Below are 20,640 nucleotides of genomic sequence, written 5' to 3' on the forward strand. Positions count from 1 at the left end.
CTCTAATTAAGTTGTCCAAAACTCTTGGCAATAGTAACTTTCTGTTTCCCCCCTCTTATAATAAGTGTCAAAAGAGGATTCAAACTCAAGTAATATCACTAATGTAGGTGTTATTATAAGAAAAATCAATAGTATCATTGACATACAAACATGGTTTTAAAAATTAGACCGGGGGAAAAACTAGATTTGCCTCTGGTTCCCCCATTTTGACCGATTTTCGTTGGCTTTAGGCAGTTTTTCCTGACCGGACTAATGGCCGTTTCCAGGTTCAACTAATCGGACTGGTCGATCCGATCAGGTTTTTAAAACCTTGCATACAAAACTTAGGTACTTTTTCTCTCTCTTTTTTTAAAGCAATTAAAGAAAATGAATTGACCAAAACTCTTTTCTTTTAAATAGTTTTTCCAAATAATTAAAGAAAATGGAACAAGTTCTTCCCAATGTTTTGAATTTTGTTCTTACTGGGATTGTTGGAATATTTCGTACTAGCCATAAAACTGGCACTAGAAACCTCCTTGTTCCACCTCAACTCAAATTCTAATACATTATGGTCATTTAGTGAATTTCAACTCAAATGTAGATTTGGGGTGAAATGGCCAGTAATTATGAAACTGTATATGGAAATACATTTTATACTAAAATATTTTGTAAAGAATTAGCATCTGGTTTCTAAGAAATATCTCATTTTACCATCTCAAAAGTTACTTTATCTATTATTCCATACCACTTTACAATACACCCAACATACTAACTTTTATTTTCTTATACAACACATTAAAATAATATATTTACACAATAAAATATATAACCTAAAACTATCTTTCTCCTCTCTCTAATTTTTGTCTCTCTTCCTCCTCCTCCTCCTCCTCCCCCCCCCCACCCCCCATATCTCTCTCTCTCTCTCTCCACCATGAACAAACCCAAAACCTAACATAACCACCATTCAAACCCAACCACCCCACCACTTGCCAATCATTAACAACACAACCTGCTACTACCATCATCAACAACACCACTATTGCACCACCTCCCACCACCATCATCAACAACACAACCACCATCCAAACGCACCACCCTACCACTGCTACACCACCCAAATCAACCCAACAAAAATGCAACAAACCCATACCAAAATCACCCCAAAAAACCCTAGCAAAATCACAACAAATCCATTCCAAAATCACCCAAATCAAGCCAGCAAATTACCCACATGACCCACTACCACCACCACCAAGCCAAACACCTACCACACCCATTGCCACCAAGCTAAACACCTACCACACCGGTGACCAAAACCCACCACCACATGCAAAATCACAACACCTACCACACGAGACCAAAACCCGATCCGACCCGACTCGTGGACAGGCCTATCCACCACCGATCTTTGACCTCCCCCACAATCTCCACTGCACACCCACCGTGATCTCCACCGTTAACGTACTGCAAACCCACCACTAACCCACCTCAAAAAAGGGGTTTGAGAGATCATTTTTTGGGTTTGAAGAGATAAAGAGAGACAATCTGACCATGGAAGGGAGAAGAGAGTGAGAGGTAGAGCTGAGTTTGGTGGTAGCTATTCTCAGTTTGAGAGATAAATAGATGGGTTGGAGGTGAAGAGAGATCACCATGGTGTTGATGGCAGTGAGTGGCAAAGCATGTGAGCTCGAGCCATAAAAGGGAGAAGAGAGTGAGAGGGAGAACTAGGAGAACAAAGAAGGGAGAAGAGAAAGAGATGGAGAGAGAATAAATGTGAGTCAAAGAAGAGAGAGAAGTGGAAATGAAAAAGACTAAAAACTATACAACTTTGCTACGATACCATCAAAAATTTAGGATAGAATTGTAGCTAAGTTGTAAATTTTTTCACAATTGCAAGTCCGGGTAATGTTCCTTTTTAGAGGTTTGATACTACAATTTAACATATTTAGAGTTTTACACCTCCAAATGTTGATTCTCTTAATGAAACGAAATTTAGAATTTGATTCTCTATCTTAAAAAAAAAATAATAATAAAATGAAATGGTAAATAAAGGCCCATAACAAGCCCAAACCCTCTCAGCCCAGCCCAAAAACTCCCGCCACATATAAAACCTTCAAAACTCAAAAACTTCCAAAACACTCTTCACATTTCCCCCCAAACCCTAAAGAAACCAAACAATGGCTGATAGAGAAGAGACAGAAAGAGAGACTCATTCTTCATCATCATCAGATCATAGAGAGACACAGAGAGAGACTCAAACACGTTCATCAATGGCTATCACTGTGCCTGTGGCCAGCAAGAAGAAGAATAAGAAGAACAACAACAACGAGGACATGATAATGGAGAACGAACTCCCAGTAGGTTTCAGGTTCAACCCCACGGACGACGAGCTAGTCACTCACTTCCTCCGCAACAGGAATCTCGGAAAACCAACCCCTTTCAACGCTGTCAAGGAATGTGACTTGTACGGCAAGAAAGAGCCTTGGGAAATCTGGGACATGTTTTCTGCCGTGGATGGATCACGCGTTGTTAGACAACTGTATTTCTTCACGAAGCTCAAGACCTACAACAATGGCAGACGCATTGACCGAAGGGTGGGTTCGGGTTCTGGTACGTGGAAAAAGGAACATCAGTTGAAGACTCCAGGCCTAGTAGGGGTTGAGAAAAGTAGGTTTTCCTATGAAAACAACGATGACAAGTCCTCGAAGTCGTCTTCTTCCTCGTCCTCTTCCTCGTCAGGACGAAATGGTAAATGGAATTTGATTGAGTACAAAGACTTGAACCCTCCAAATCAAGATGTGAGTATAGTTAGTTCTTGCCTATTCTGTCTTTCTTTCTTTGTTTTCAATTCCTAAAATTCTTAATTTTGGTTAATGCATGTTATCAAGATTAATGAGTAAAGAAAAGATTGTGTCTAATTTTATTGTTTTTGTTTTGTTTTAATAAATTTGAAATCGATGTTGTTTAACTATTAATTGTGTTAATTTTATGCTCAACTATCAACATTACTGTTCTTGAAATTTTTTTACTTATATTACTTATCAGAAAAAGATTTAAGTCAAAATTGACTCAATAGTAAATTTGTTCTAATTTTAAAGTTTAGGGGTGAGATTGATATGATTAATAGTTTAGGGTTGAAATTGCAATTAAATGTATGATGTAAAAATTTGAAATGACTAATTTATTTTAATGAATATTGTCGTATTACTTATTAAAAAAAAGGATTAAGTCAACATTGAAATAATTATAATATTGGTTTCAATTTTGTATAATTTCATATCTATTTATTTATTTATTTTTCTAAATCAAGGTTGTTCAGCTATTAATTATGTTTATTTTGTGGCTCCATTTTCAAGATTAAGTCAATTTTACTGTTCTTGCATTTATTTTAATGAATTTTATATCACCTACCAAACTTGCAAGAATAAGTCATTTTTACTGTTTACTGCATTTATTTCAATGAACTTTATATTATGTATAAAAATAGATTAAGTCCATTTTATCTTTAGAAGTTGACTTGATTTTAAAATGTAACGGACAAAATTAACACAATTAAAGTCGAGCTAATTTGAAAATTTTTGATGAAATGGACACAATTGAATGCATAATGACAAATTTGGCACAATTAAAGTTCACCCATTTTTAATAGTTTTGGGACGAAATTGATACAATTAAATGCGTATGGACAAATTGAAATTGCTACTATGTTAAGTGTATTTGTAGTTTTTTTTTTTTGGGGGAGGGTGGGGGGGGAGGGTGGTGTGGATTGTAATTTACTTTGTTAATTTGTGATAGTTTTGTGGAAGTCTGAAAATATTTCATATATATGATGTAACAATTTTAGAGTTATTATTTTCCAGTACCTTATCATTCTTTAATTTTGTTCTGTGTTAGCTTCTTCCTCCTTTAGCCTTTTTTTGACACCAATGTATCATGGAAGAAATTCTCAGAATTATAGCACATTAATAATTTTCAAGGGTTCTAAATCCTGTACTTGTTTATTAATGAATGCTCAAGATTTTAAGAACTCTACGTCCATGATGCAGTACTCTATACCTGGGGATTTCAATCCAACTTTTGCTGACTTGATTATCTCTAATTTACATATTTAATTGCAGTCCAACGAGTATGTTGTTTGCCGACTGTCATATAGTGGAAAATGGAGGAATAACCATTGAAGATCTCCTGATGAGATGGCTGATGATGTCGATATGAATAATATTGGTGAACATTCTAACCTGATGCGAAATCAGAAACTCTATGTACAAAAGCAATATGAGAAAAATAGGTAGGTTGAGAGATGACAGCAACATGAACCAAGAAATTTCTTTTGTATCTGTTAGGATATCTCTCTCTTTTTTGGTTGTGTGTGTGTGTATATGCGGAATTTCACATGAAATGTATCACAGAAATTACTGATCACTTTAGCTTACATTCCTTATATCCATACAAGTAAACTCAGTCACTAGACAGCTGATGGAACTCAATCAGGGCTTCCTGGATTTGTACTAATATTGTTTGGGCAATGCATCGTGGCTTGGCGAGGCTTTTAAAGCAAGTGGATTGTCATTTACCTCTTTGAGCTTGTTTATATGTTTTTTTGGATGCTTTATTTATTCTTTTATCCTTTTATCTTTTAATTTACTTAATTTGAAGTGGTCCAAAGCCTTCAAAGAAAGTTATGTAGATTGTAGCAAACACTAGCTTAAGTACTCAATTAAGCAAGTTTATTAGGTTGCTGAATGTGTGAAGTTTTGTTAGTAGTTCTATTAATTGAAACAATAGATGTCTATTTTAATGGATGTCTCGAAACATGACAGTGTTGTGATAATTGTGTTTGAACTCACTTTAAACAGACAATGTTGGCGTAATTGATCAAGGATGTTCATATATTCAGTCGTACCAAGTATTCAAGTTTTGGAACAAACCTATTTGGTTAGTTTGGACTCTAGAAAAGTTTTCCTCTGTTGTGCTTGTGTTTCATGAAAAGAGATTTTTTTTTTTTCTTTTTTGGTTTCACGTTTGGACTTTGGATGATTTAAAGTTGGGATAGCTGAATAGAAACTTTGGGGAAATATTGCATTATTGATTCGATGACTAGCATGGATTTCACATCTGCATCCTTGATCTGTCCAGTAGTAGCATTTAAGTGACTCCTGATGTTCTGTTGGACATTTAGTATAAAATTATGGGCATCGTAAAGTTTTACTAATTTTTTCACCAATGTGCTAATAAATAAAGAGTACAAAAGTGTAAGGTTTCTTCTGATATGCGTTTCTTTTATGTGATTTAATTTGAATTAAATGCTGTGATGGCATTGAGTTGGTTATGGTGAATGTGGTTGTCACTAAATAATGCTATATAGGTCTCTTGGATGGCATGGAGGTGTTAATTTACTGAGGACATTTTGGGGAAAATGTTTTGACACATTATTCTACTAATTTAGGAGATTGTTAAGTTGAGAATGTCAGTAGGGAAGGAGGAAAAACAGGGGAAGTGGAAGTTTGGAACATGTGTTACCTCAAATCCCATAGATTGCTGGTGTGCTGGGTTGCCAGCTGATTTAGCCTATTCTGGGTGAAACAAATAAATTGCCCTGCTCCGATTTTGATTGGTTTGATTTAATTTGATCAGTATCCTTGGTTTCTTCTTACAGAAGGTTTTTTTTTTTTTTCTTTTTTTTTTTTGGTGTTTAATTTTAACTTACACCACTTATTAAGCTATAGACTCATCAGTTTAGGTTTGGTCTCTTAATATGTTTCCACCATTTATAAAAACGAAAATTTTGTAGCAGTGACGGTTTCTTCTTTAGAAAATCTTATATGACCCACTGACTATGTGATCCATTGTGTCCAACTTTAAACCATGCTGTGCAGAAGAACACTTCTTAACAAAAAGAGCAAATAGGAACTTAAGGAAAGTATTTATTTATTTATTTATTTGTGTGTAATGATGTGGACTGATGCGAAAATCAAATGCATAACATGTATGATTTTGATGATGTGGAATGGTGACATGGCATGAGGTGTGTGTGTGTAATGATTTGGACTGATGCAGGAATCAAATGCATAACATGTTTGATTTTGATGATGTGGCATGGTGACATGGCATGAGGGGGGGTGGTGACATGGCACAAGTGCCACATGTGCCAAGTTTGTTGTAGTATTTGAAAATTGAAGGGAAAAAAAGTTAGTGGCACATGCATATGCTAGATTTTAGGAAGTTGTTAGAAATAGAAGCTTGGTGCTTTACTAAATCTAGCATGTGATAAATATGGTAGTAGCAAGTGATAAACGTGGGTTAGTTATGGATGATGCCATCACCTATAATTAACTCTTAGGCTATAAATATCCATATACATGCATTGTTATAAAAGATAGATTTTTAGTAAATTTCAGTTTTGAGTTTAGATTGAGCTGTGAATTCCCTCTCTCTCTCTCTAGAAAACAAAAGTATTACATTTCTTGCATCATGGGCTTCACATCTTGTAAATTTTTTATATTGATTCTTGATCCTATGAGTAATTGCCCATACAATTGTTCCTGTATTTTTTTTTTTTTTTATTGATTCTTGATCCTATGAGTAATTGCCCATGCAATTATCGCATCGCGTGGAGTTGATACTGATGTTCAAGAGGGCCATCTTATCAGACTCTTAGATCTTCTATGGAATTCCTGAATAGCCCTGTATGAATCACCTGATGTTTGCCTACATTCAAGAAAGACATGGAGAAATTTTGCACACAAGTTTGGAGATATGGTTAGCCTGTTTCTTTGGTCTCTTTTCCAAATTTTGTACATAGGATTTGGAAATGTTTGATCTCATGATTAAATACACGAAGTCATTTGCACACGTGCACACACACACACATCATTATATGTGGAACCTATTATGGAGACTTCATGGTGACTGTTTTTTTTTTTTTAATAGATCTTGTATGTTTTTTTATCCTATATGACAAAGCTTCATTTATCCTTTTAAGGGCTGCATATTACACATTACATGACTTTATGTTAAGATATTGAGTAGCAGCCATACGAGCTCGAACTTTCCATTTTATAGCAAAGATGATAGTCCTCGGTTATGCATTGGTCACCATGGAACCTGGTATCTTTCTGACCGTATATGGTAAATTGCAGCCAGCTAGCCTACACTGTGCAGCACTAAAACTTCTGCCTTGGGCCAAAAACTCACTAATCAGAAAAAATAAAGTTTAAAGTTAATAATGCAAGTATAATTGAAAACTGCATTATTGACAATTTAGAGAGTTGTGGTAATTGTACAAGTCTGCTTTATAAGTCAACATTATAAGCAGATTGCCACTAGTACATTCACGTTTACGCATTCAACTTTTTCTAATGTTACCCTATCATTTGATCAAAATGTGGAGCTAAGGAGAAGAGGATTTCTGATTTGGGGATAATTTTGTAAGTGAAAAGCTATTTACTTTGTATTCAAAACTGATAATATTTTGGTACAACCAAGAGGAGAATTTGAGCAAAAAGGGGATGAAAGGAGTATGGGTGTTCTATACTCATTGTATTGTATTGTTGTTGTTATTGTTATTATTATTTGAAGTGCAACCCCAAGTAACCTCGTAGAATAGGCTTGCATCACACTTCTTAGGCTGCCTCAGGGATGCATGAAAAGTTTCTTCTCAACCATGAGGAAGTTGCAGTGGGTAGAATCAGTCAATTTTACCTATAGTTCTTTCATGCTTCATTTTCTCTCTTCCTTTTAGTTTTATGCAAGATTTTGCAATGTAGCCTTATATGACAACAATCAAAGAAAGGAAAAAAGGAAGGAAGAAAGAAAGAGAAAGCTTTTTTTTATACATATAACAATTTGACATATAAATCTTTTCTCTTCTAAATTCATAAGAAAGATGTCCTACCTAATTAGTTGTGATTTCACTTTTACATTTGATGACAATAATCACAGTAGTCTATGGTTTTGGGGTTCATAATTTGACTGTCGAACTATATAGTTTTCATTGCATGTTTAGGTTCATAGTTTTCCTTGACTGTCTACCTAAAAATTGTAGCATATATGTGAGGATTTCATACTTGAAAATTTTTCCTTTGGTAATTTATACTTTTAGTTACTTGATCTTTTTCATGGGCTGTAATAAATATCATAGGAGGGTACTTTTGCTACTGGCTGGAACTTTGGTGGTGCAGCATATGACTACCTTATAATTTACTCTTCTTAATACGATTGTCATGATCATCATCATGTTAGGCAATGGTCTTTGGATCAAAAGGCATCTCCTTCCCTTTTATTAAGCGGTGGAGGTTGGGGTCATTGTTTTAATCTCGTACAGGTGTTTGACTTGTTTACCTGTAAAAAAAAATGATCTTTGTAAACTATCAATTATGATTTGTGGACTTGAGCATGAGTATTGTGTATCAATTTTGACACAAAAATGAGTGTTTTTTTTTTTTAAACCTGCATCCATGCTTCTTATTTTCTATATTTTGTTAAGGAGTTAAATTTTTTTCTTGTAATCTTTTGGAGAGATTTTGTACACACTCAAGTGTACTTATGAACTCCTTGTTTTATTATAATTCTTATTTGCACTCATCGGATACCTTGATCTTTTTCCTGTTATGTTTGATGTGGATAATGTAGAAGGAGCAAAATAACTGTACTTTTAAAGATATAGACAGTTCAAAGAATCAATTGGAATCATTGCTAATTCGAACTCTTGGATGGTTTTCATGGGTGGTGTCTTACAAATAGTAACACCAATCTAGATTTCATAAAATCACTTAAATTTTGTGCATAATTCTTTTGTAATTTTTTAAGGTTATCGAATGCTCATCATCATTTGTTATTGCTTGTAAACAAATGTTTTTACTTATATATATATATATATATATATGTGCGTCTATGCTCGCTTGTGCATGTGTGTATATGCTTATTTCTTTGTGTAATATATACACATACACATTATTATCCCTGCACCTGGTCTCCTTTATGAGGTGAACCAAGGTTCGAATTTCCCTCCCCCACTTGATATCACAATTGAATCATCAAAAGAAAAATGTGTTGGGAGTGTTACTTTCATGCAAAATAGTACAAAAAAGTTATATAAAAAAAATAAAAAATAAAAAAATAAAATAAAAAACACTTATGTAAGAATAATGGAAGCAAACACTAGTGTTTTTTTTTTGTTGATATGGGAGTGGTTGGACACTAAAACAACAGCTTTGTAAAATCTAGGCACAAACCGTGTGTGTGTCTGATGTTATCTGTCAGCATGTATGTATAATGTGTTAGCATGTTCTTGAAAAAAGTATCTTATTTATATATTAGTTTCTTGGCCAAAAAATTATAACCATTTCTGTAGTGATTGAAAGAAATTTTTTTACCTAGTCTTAAAATGAGTGTCAAAATAAGGGCGGAGATGGGTTTCATGTATATAAGCGTCTGATATGCTGATATCAAATAGAAGTGTATATGACAGACACCAACACTCCACAAATTCTGTACTGCATTCAGATGTCTCCTCCATGTATTCATCAATTATTATAAGGTATCTTGCAGAATGAAATATGGGATTATATTTTTAAAGTTCTATATTAAAAAAATTATTCTCATCAATCCCCTGGTCTGTATGGCTCATCTGGTTGTCTAGTAAAACATGGAATCTTCAAACAGCTGTCTGACTCAGCTTTTAATTAGATATCAATTCATTGCATTTCTTTTTTCTCCTCAGCGCTTAAAATGGCATGATGATTTATCAATATTCAATCTTTGTTTTTCAAATGTTCTTTCAGTCATCATTTAAATAGCACAATTTCCCTCTAATTATTTCAAACGACTTTGAACTTGACTCTTTGTACTGCCATCTAATTTGAACACCAGTTTTTCTATTAATTTGATGTAGATGATGCATAACTAATAAACAGATATCATAAAACTTGAGACAATTCTTGCCCTTGTGGGTAATAACATTATTAGTTTCTATGTATGGTTCAACAAATTATTTCCATACCATCTTATTAAATACACACATGAACATGCAAATGCACACACTATATCTGATTAAGATTTCCAAAAGTAGCTGAAACTTACCATACACTTTATGAGAATTGTAATGGATTGCGCGTATATGACTATGGCAAAAACTATTGATATCTCTTCCATAGTCCAACATCCCTTTTTTGTTGATACTTGATATTCAGGTTTAATATGAAATGGGTAGGTGCTCTGGTATTTTCATTTGATCTACATGCAGTGCCTTATCGCTGGTGTGTTTATTTCATTCTCCTTTATGTGTGTGATTTATCTATCCCTTTTGGTGTCTGTTGCACCCTTTAATGAAGAAGCACAGACACCAAAATAAAAGTTTCATTAGGCTATGTAATGTCAATGAGAACCACTTTTATGTCTCCCTATGTTTGCATTGAGGAAGCACTGCGCGCCTAAACAATTATTAGAAAACAAATTTTGATGAATAATTACTCTCAAAGTCATAGCTTTAAGTTCTTTTGAGGTTTTGAGTTTATGGACTTAAACTGTATGCCTTCCTTAAAGGTTTATTGAATTTTTTTTTTACTATATTACACTTTGATTTGAAATATGTCCATCATTTGTTTGTCGGAAGTTTCTGCAAAGGAAATCGATCCCACTATTAAAATCTAGGTTTTAAAATGGAATGGATTCTTGTTGTTTATATCTAATTCTTTGATATACTTTGAGATCTATCTGACATTTTAGATGAATGTTAATAACCATGTCATACAAATCTTTATTTACCTTTCAACTTAAATGCAATTGATGTCAAACAGATTATTTTAATGTTCTAAAAACAAGTTGTGTGATGTCTTGAGGAAAACAACAGAATGTAGCATACATTGTAGTTTCTCTTCTGATAGTGCTCCACCTTTATAAAATAAGGGATTTCCATTATCTATCCCTTAGGTGAAATTTCTTTTGATGTAACTTATGAACTAGATGCATTTTTAAAGAGTCCAAAGTCAGAATGGCCAAACAAGAACTTAAATTTAATGATATTAGCAGAAAAATATTTTAAAGCTAAAGGTTTGTTAACTATCTTTGACCTCCTATTAGGTTGCTAGATGTTTTCCCTCTAAAAGCTTTAGAGGGATTAGCTAATTTAAGAAAAACGTTATTGGACTTTTTTTTTGTTATTTTGGTTTTTTCTAGATAAAGTGAATATATTCTTTTTGGTTTCTGTCTTTTCTTACATGTTCTATGGAGATACTTTTTTACAGCATTATAATCTTTTAGAGGGAATGTATTTCTTGTAATATTTTCTAAAATTTTGATAATAATTTTTTTCTTTACTTACATTGACAATTGTGTAAAGTTTCTCTCTTAAGTTCACCAACTTGTTTTGATTTATTTCTCATTGCCTAGAGTGATGTTCTTTTTGTCTTCGTCTAGCTGCTTGCAAATGCTTCTCACAACCCCTGCCAGAGGATTTCACTGCAAATGACAAAACCTTTTGAACTTGATTCCACTATCTTCTCTGATATATATTCATTTTTCATTTCTGTCCCTGCTTGTCATTTTTTGTTTACATAGATGTCCAGAGCTCTTGGAGCACCTGACGATTCTCCCAGGTGTGTGTAGTCCATCCGTCCTGCACACAAGTCATTACAGGGAATAATCCCTTAGGGCTGACCCCTAGATGCTTGTCTTGTTTCATCCATCTTTCAATCCTTATTCTGTCCCTATTCAATATATATGGCACACTTATCCCTTGTAGATATTAGTGTGTTAAATGCAATTTTTTACCATTGTTTGCTAGCTTTAGCTTGTAGAGAATAATGCTGTTTGCACATTTATTTCTACGAGACACATTCAAACATCCCTTATAAAATGTGGTTCCATCTGATATCAAGGTCTATGTGCAAGCCACACATGACGCAATAAATACAAATGTTGCACCAATCTCAACTAACTTAACCTTTTAGAGTAAGTAGTTTTTTTTAACATATTGAACGCTTGTAGTAAACTGTGCATGCATATGTCCTATACCAGTTTGGACATCACAGGGTTTGCCCTTGATAGGTTAGAGTTGATTGTTTAATATGACTTTATTAAGAACAAGGTTTCTTAAGTAGAATTCTTTTTTTCCCCTGCAATTAGTATATATGATTAGTCTCAGCACAGGGTAGAGTTGATTGCTTGGTGAACTTCAATTAAGAATGCCACTAGATGGTTGTTATAATGCAATTTTTTCTTCTTCTTGCCATCTGTATATATAATCCATTGATGTTTGAAGTCTTCTGTTATTGAAAAAACAATATTCATAATTTTTCGTTTGGCTTTAGAATATTCCATGAAAACTCTTCCCAAGAAAGTTCTAAGCCTGTGGTTTTTGAAGAATGCTAATCAATTAGTAGCATGGTTTCACCATGATCTGGTTCAAAGAATAACACGTTTGTGTTTGGATGAGCTATTTTGTTTATTGTGTTAAAGTACAGCTGTAACTTGAAAATTTGATGACTAAGTTTCAAGATGAAAATAAGCCCATCCAAATAGATGCTTAAGAATCCAATGTTAAACTCCTGTACCATGGTCAATCAAGAAAATGTCAAATCTAATCCTCTATGTTCTTCAGGACCTAGCATATTGAACAGAGACAAAGGCATGCAAGTTCATCCTGAAGTGCAAAAAGCCATTGAAAAGGCAAAAGTAAAGTTTCTTCCAGCTGAAGAAGCCATCAATTTTATACCTGGCACCAAAACAAGACAGGTTAACCACAGTAATTGGGGTACTCCATCTGTTTCTGTATCCAAGAGGACTTTTGCTGTGGCTCAGAATGTCACTTCTAAGTGTCATCCACTGACAAAAAATACATGTTTTGGTTCTACTGCTAAACGGCTAAAAACTATTGGACTGGAAGATAGACCTGGAAAACCAGTTGCTTCTGCTGTAAATGCTAAACCAAATTCATGTAATTTCGAATCCCCCTTCTGTAGATAGAAAACCAAATAATAGTGGTGTTATTAGTCCTAAACAGCAAGGGTTGGGACTAAACATGTCAACTGTACATTTGTGTCATTTACCGTAATCTCAATGTATTGTTAAACAATGCAGCAATGTGCTTGATAAGTTGGACGAAGACCTTGGTTATACAATTAACTAATGCATATTTATGTAGGTGGTACCCTCTCCACAGGTGCTGCTCCCAGTAATCTTGAGATTCAAGAAAGAAATTCACCAATGATTATGTCAAACTATTGGCAATATCCTCCAAATGGACCTTCTTTAGAAATTGTTTGGAAGTGAGTATCTACTCCTCATGCTGTGATATCCTTATCTTTTTTTCTAAAATATTTTTGTTTATTTATATCTATTAAATGAATACTGAGAATAAGGGGATAGTTGTTTCTTCATCATAATTGACTGGTATCAAATTAGACGAGTCTACAAAATTAATGCTCCTTTTACATTGACCAGTGCTGCTATATATTGTAGTTTAATCATCACTCAATCATTCATTCATTTTATTTTTTAATCTGATAAATCACAGTCCATAGTTCTTGCCCTTAAAGTTCTCAGAAGGATGGAATCCCTTGGATAATGTTTACTGAAGCCTTGAGAATATGGAGTCATCAGAGTGAATTTCTATTTTGTCTCACACACACACACACACTTATACTTAGATTGCATTTCTTTATGTCTGTGTTGTGCATCGGCAACCCATTTTGCCACTTTGTAGTTGAAAGGAAGCTAAACCATTTTATGGCCTGGAGACATACACTACCACTCATTTTTTTGTCTTTAGAATCTATTCATTGAGACTGCCTCGATTATGTTGTTGCTAGCAACAAATGCCACTATTTTTGGTTTTGGATCTGAGTTGAAAAAAAAGGATATGTTTGATTGCAGTGATTCTCTCCATGTAGTCAATAAACTCAACTTTGTGCTGTGGTGCATAATTTATAAGATGAGTTGAATGTAGAACATCTTGGAAATTGATAGGATTTGGACCTTAAAATTTATGGATTAATTCAAAGTATCTAAATTTTTACGCTCTCAGTTAGTGCAGGGAAGTGTGGCTGATGTTATATACCTTTGCTCAACCAAGAAAGAAAAAGCTTGTTTGAATGATAATAGACTTAAAATAAGAATAAAAAGACTGATACTTAATAAACTTGTTCTACTATATATGGCCCATTAGATGGTGAGCTTTGTTAATTGTTGTAACTTGATGTGTATTTTTGAAAGATGGAACTTTAGACAGTGAGTCTTCTTTTTTGGTAGGAAGGGGCAAGTATACTCTTCCACTCTATACAGGCAGGGTAAGACCATGGACAAGCCCAATGATGGAATTGCTTAGGAATTTGAATGGGAGGCCACTAAAAATTGGACAGCATTATTAAGTAGCATATGAAATTCAAACCCTGTGTTACCGACTTACCTATAAGATATTGATTGTGCTTGCAATTTGCTTTTTCCAACAATGTATATGTGAAAAAATAAAATTTTATTTTTCCAATGAGGTCAATGCCATAATCTTGTCTATTCTTGGTAAAGTCTACTCAATAACAGAATTTGAATTCAAATGCAAGTTTCCATTTGTAAAGTCAGCTATGACCTTTTTCAACACCATTAACCTTGACAAGCAGCTCCTTCTCACTGGATGGACCTCTCACCTACTTGTGAAGTTCCCTTTTTCCTGATGCTTGTAAATTGTGGTTCCTCTTAGACTATTTTTTCTGCTTTAGAACCTCATTCAAATTTTCAAAATCTTTAATATTCATAACCACTGTAATATAGACACACACACTCATGTGTATATTTATTTGTATATACTGACTATTGGTTGGCGCCGAGTAGGGGAGGGGGGGAGATTTTTTTTGGGAAACTGTGGCATTCATGGTATATGCTGTTGCCCCAATTACTTTATTCCACTTAAGTTGCTTTATTTGGTTTTTGTAGGGGCTGCTTTGAGGTTCTTGATTTTGCCCTCGATGCTGGATTTTATGAGGGATTTTTGGCTCATCCTCCAATAAAAGTTTCTCGTAAAGCTTATGAATTTTCAAAACAGATTGCTGGAGTTCTGCAGTTTAAATTGCATCCTCATTGTGATCTATGGCCAGAGAATTTCCAGACCAATTTTCCTGATGGGAATGATATAGCTTTGTACTTTTACCCTGGAAAATTTGAAAGGTTTTTTTGGTTCCTCTCTTCTTCTTCTTTTAAAGCTTAATTTGAATTTATATAATAGTTTGTCATATTACCTTAGAGGATTTTTTGGTTGTAGGTCGAGAAAGAAATACTCTTCCCTTTTGAAGTTCATAGAACAGAATGATCTGGCACTGAAGAGTCTCATGGGACGTGTGGAGTTACTTGTTTTTCCATCTAGCTTATTGCACAAAAATTCCCAAAGTGAGTTAGCAAGTCTTATTTTTCTCTCTTGTTTCTCAAATTTTGCTAATAAGCAAGATTTAGGTTTTCTTGCTTTCAGTTTATAACAAGGTTGTTTGCAGTTATGTTTCATTACTTAGAGTGATTTTGTCACAGAAGTTAATAGACTTGGCAGAAAATGGTAGGGGTGAATGGAAGACCGGTACAATAATAATGTAAAGGAGGAAATTTATGAGTCATATGGATGGTTGAGTTTCTTAGTCAGTTCCTGATGGAAACCATTATTGATTATATTACTGGATATATTGTTTATTCTGTGGAACTCCTGAGTAGTCAGTATTGTTTCAGCTGACTATACTTCTAGTCTCTCTGATTATGAGGGCATACTTTTTATTCATGATATTTTCTGATGTGAGATTTAACATAAAATTTAGTGCGGCTTGTTTCATTGGAAATTCTTAAATAACATACTTGGAATAAATACCTCATCTAGACTCTCTTTCCTGTTTCATTCTAGAGGAAAATTTTCCTTAAGGGCTAGGCAGAGTTGTTAGTGTCCATAGGATTATATTTGATTGCAACTAATAGAACCTCAATGGATGAAAGTTTCCAAATTAGCTACTATACATTGTCATAGCTGTTGCTTTTAGGAGAAATTCTTATTTCTTCCTTCTTTTTTTACATTTTTTTTTTTTTCTGTCTGGGACATAATTTGTGTACAGCCATATAATTCAAAGCTTACATGTCGGCAAACAATCAACGGTTGAAGTTACAAGCACCCAAAAATGTTAGGTTAGAACAAGCTCCTTAATTAGTATTTGGTGAGGTTTTGAGGTCATATTAAATCACGTAGAATGAATAAAGTTAATCAGTACCAAATCATGGGATGGAAATTGGACATACTCTTGGCATGTATAGTGCTTAGAGTCTCTTGCTTTTAGGCAGTGTAATCAGCCCTTAAATCAATGTATTGAGAGTATGCGAGACAGCTATAATTTCTGTTGCCATGGCTGAATAGTCTGTTTGTGAATTTGTTCTATGAAAAGTTATTTATTTAATGTTGAGATTTGATGATGTTGTTTGTAAATTTTGCAACAGAACTAGATGGCAGTTTCTTCATGTGGGGTGTTTTTCGCTGTTCAAATCGAAACACTATAACTTGAAACTGCGCACTTTTCCTTCTGCTATATCCCCCACAGCTTTGTATTATGACTGTTAAAAGAAAGATACATGTTGATTCATTCTTCAAGGGAATGAGACAGTTCAGGAAAGATAAATGTCAATCACCAAAAGAGAGATTCAACAAAATGTAGGTGATCATCTGTTCTGCCGAACATGATGAGGTAATTGTGCCACCGTGTTGGTGATTCAAGAATACAGTTTAGCCGACCCTAAAATTTTGGGATTGAGACTTGGTTGTTGTTGTTAATGTAATAACATCTTAAGATAAGCCAACCGGTGAAAGATCGTTCTTAGTTTTATACGCAGCTATCTTAATTAGTATTGTGATCTGGTTTTATGCATTAGAATGTGATATGAAATTTTCCAGAATGTGTGATTTGTGTGTAAAGTTGGGATTATGAAGGCATTATGGAGGCATGTACCAAGTTTCATATTGAACGTGTACTGGATCAGTTTAAGCAATTAAAGGAAGTCTGATTGGAAATTTGGAACTAGTCCTTTTGTGGAATAAATAAATTTGGATTGCACATTATAAGGTTGTGAAAATTTGGCGTCCTAGCCAACCATGTGGGTCTTGACATGAACGATAGGGATTTGAGTGGGGGGAAATTATAATACCTTGAATTGTGTGTGGATGTGTAGTAAATTTAGTTGATGAATTATAAAATAACTCCAAAAGGGAAAAAAAAATGCAAAAAACACAAATTATAAATGCATTATAAAATATAAAGGCAAGATAGTCTATTACATAATTGGGCTGTCTGACATGTTACGCGTTTTATTTATGGTATACCCTATATATGCATCATTGATTTAATGTGATGGCTCTCGTTCAGGAACTCTTGCTTGTAGTGAGAGCAAACACACCAAGGTTGTTGGCAAGTGCATGATTCGCAATAAGATGGACATGAACCATTGCAGTCACCCTTTGGTCCACAATGCATTGTGGGTGTTAATCTTGCTTCAGCTCCCAATGGAAAACCTGCCAACAAGTTTTAAACCATTCAATGTATCCCTCACTTACAGTTACGAAAAATAATTAGATAACCTCCAGCTGCCTCCAAATTATTATTATTTTTTAAAGATATGATAGGATTTGCCTCCAACATTATATTACGATAAATATTATTCCATAATTGTTAAAGATTACAAAATAGATAAATAAATTAGTTATTGCAATCAGTTAGTCTACCAACTATATTGAACTTTGTCTCCAACATATACTGAAAAATATTTACCGAAAGTTGTTTTTCATCCCTAAATTATTAAAAAAATTAGTTTTTCATTCCTATTTTGGTTTATAAACTATTGAAAAAATTATTTACAAAATTTTAGAATAAAAAAAGAACTTTTTAAAGTTTAACGACTACAAAAAAAAAAAAATTTATAAAATTTAGGGACTTTTACCCTGCAGTAAATAATCACATTTTTCTCTTCATTTTCTAACCACCCTTTTCATACGAGAAATGCCATGTTTACCATATTTTCATAACACTTTCACAACAAATTCTAAGTGATAGGTTGTTATTGGTTGTTCTAGGTGGACAAAAAAGTAATTTACGTTGTGAATTTTAATTTGAACTAATAAAAACTTACCATTTATGATTTGTTCTAAAAATGTTATTGACGTAACACTCGTCTTTTCATATCGACCAAAACACAAAATACGTGTGATTGTGGAAAAGGCACTATGATAGGGGCAATAGCACTTATCTATAGTGTGCCCAGGATGTGCCCATACCAGCAGCAGCATTGACACTAGATCCCCTAGAAACCATACAAGAAACTCCATCACCTGAGCTTACATTGGCAGCATGATGACCATCACCAAGACTTGTGCCAGTGCTAAGAAAAGCTAGTAAGTGCTCACATTGAGCCTTAGAAATAGGATATTGAGTAGATGTAGTTGAAGAATTCTCAACAACAATGCCTTGGTCGGAAGAAAATTGAGAAGATCGAAACTTGGTTTGCATTGGCATTTGACCTTCCTTTGGACCTTTGGGCTTGTATCCAGGTGGATACCCATGCGATTTATAGCAGTTATCTATGGTGTGCCCAACCATGTTGCAGTGAGTGCACAAGGGTCTCTCCTTCTTGTTGCTTCCTTTGTTCCCAGAATTGCCTTTAGAATTAGCATACATGGCAACTGAATCAGGTTGTGGTGAAAAAGAACCTCCATGTCCAAGATTCTTGTGTGATTCCTCTTGAAGGACCAAAGCATACACCTTGCTAATTGAAGGGAGAGGCTCAAACATGAGAATCTGACTTCGAATAGTCTCAAAGTTCTCATTGAGTCATGACATAAACTTTTGTCATGTGAAGCACTTAAAGAGCCTTTATAGCTCCACAAGAACACTCTGGAAGAGGCTCATAATTGAGCAATTGATCCCAAAGCACTAACTGCCTCCTAAGCCACGTGGCATCATCATCTCTTCAAAGCAATGGATGAACTGTTCACAATATGGCACCGATTCAATCACTTCCAACAACTCCTTGCTAGCCCAGATTGACTCTGCCACTTGTGTTTGGTCATTGCTCTTCTCTCTGCTATGATGCTTTTGATTGTGCCTTTCAATTTCAACTGTTAGGAAACACCTAATAAGTCCCCTTATCTTCGTCAAAAGCAGTTTGATTTTAATGCCAGTCGGAGCACAAGAAGCTACTTCACCCAGAAGGCCTTGCGAGGTATGGAATAGAAATCGAACGCCTTTCCGAATTGGAATCTGCATAAGATGAAACATAGTGTTGAGGAGGAGTTCAATTCCATGGCCCAATGTCAAGGAGAGATTTGAAGTTCAAAGAGTTATACCAGTCCTGGATTTGACCATAGCCTTGAAAAAAAAAAAATAACACTTGATTACCTATAAGGACAGGGCCTAGGTTTCAACACTTGGTCCTATCTACTGGGCCAGAAGCAGGCCTTCGCACGATTGAGACCAGCCCTTAACCCAGGTAGACTAGCTAAATGAACAGGTCTATTTGTGAGCAATGGCTTATTTATGTTGCAGATGTGTGGATGTGACTGGAGCCCACAGTGCCCATCAAAAGACAAATTTAAATTTGAGCTTGACCGCAATTGGCGTTTTGTGGACTGCAACTAATTTCATTGCGATGGCGCTCGTCCAAGGTCCTGTGGAGGAAAAGGAAACACCTTAAATTGCCATTGTAAACTTATAAGAGCATCAAATTCCTTTGTTGTAAAATAGTATGTAGTATACAGTGATGACAATTAAATAATGATTTGTACGTGTGTAAAATAAGGAGCTTCATAGATTATATTGTAAGTAAGTTTCGTCTATATATATAAACCCACACACACATACTTGCCAACAGTTTTTTATTCTCCAAAAGATATTAATTTTAATTTTCTCTCCCAAATTTGTCATTTATAAACACCAATTGTTTCTAAAAAAAAAAAAAAAATAACACCAATTAGAAGAGTACCCAAAAGTTTTCATAAAATACCAAAGTCGAGCCTGGTAATTAATCTTTCACTAATTAAGGGTTTCAATTTTCACACTTGAAAATAAAGGATTTTGATTTTTACACAATCACTATTTCAAATCTAGTTACTTATTTGCAATAATATATATATATATATATATTTTTTTTTTTTGCATTAAAATGTGAATGTTTCTATATTAATTATGAACGTGTGTGTGAAATAGTAGATATAAATAAGTGTGAATTAATATTTTCACCTTAAAATATATTACCACTAGAATATCAACAAGTTTTGTCTTTTTCTCATTGTTTGTTGCTATGGCATTTAAACATGGGGCTGACTAGGCTTCAGTTGCAACTCCGGTCCATGGGCTTCTACCTCAACTGTCTTGGCAGTGGCTTCAAGTGTTTCACCAATAGTGATTGCACCACCATGCCCACCATAGTATCTAATTGTTCAAACATGGTGGGAATGAAGGATGGGTCTTCATTAAAGACACTTCTTACTCTCTCCTCCTTGAAGCACCCCTTGAAAAGACAACTGGTCCCAAACAAGAGGTAAAAATTGAATTTTTATGCTATGCTATATAACTATTCATTTTTAAAAAAACCTTTTATATGCTTTACCTTTTTCTTTTTCTTTTTTGATAAACTTTATATGCTTTACTTTCTTTTGTTGTT

At 34.4% G+C, this 20,640-nt stretch overlaps 2 protein-coding genes across 2 annotated transcripts; both read left to right on the forward strand.

The window, feature by feature from the left end:
• Positions 1–2,156: 2,156 nt before the first annotated feature.
• LOC112036628 (NAC transcription factor 29) lies at positions 2,157–4,157 on the forward strand. The gene is made up of 2 exons (XM_065763843.1): positions 2,157–2,777; positions 4,098–4,157. The coding sequence occupies exons 1-2, from the start codon at positions 2,157–2,159 to the stop codon at positions 4,155–4,157; spliced, it is 681 nt and encodes a 226-aa protein (XP_065619915.1).
• A 2,279-nt stretch (positions 4,158–6,436) lies between these two features.
• On the forward strand, positions 6,437–16,992 carry LOC112036627 (PHD finger-containing protein 1). The gene is made up of 6 exons (XM_065763870.1): positions 6,437–6,738; positions 12,578–12,913; positions 13,121–13,244; positions 14,905–15,135; positions 15,230–15,354; positions 16,432–16,992. The coding sequence occupies exons 1-6, from the start codon at positions 6,705–6,707 to the stop codon at positions 16,494–16,496; spliced, it is 915 nt and encodes a 304-aa protein (XP_065619942.1). The 5' UTR covers positions 6,437–6,704; the 3' UTR covers positions 16,497–16,992.
• Positions 16,993–20,640: the final 3,648 nt, after the last annotated feature.

Source organism: Quercus suber, unplaced genomic scaffold, assembly GCF_002906115.3.
Source record: "Quercus suber isolate HL8 unplaced genomic scaffold, Cork oak 2.0 scaffold_528, whole genome shotgun sequence".
NCBI lineage: Eukaryota > Viridiplantae > Streptophyta > Magnoliopsida > Fagales > Fagaceae > Quercus > Quercus suber.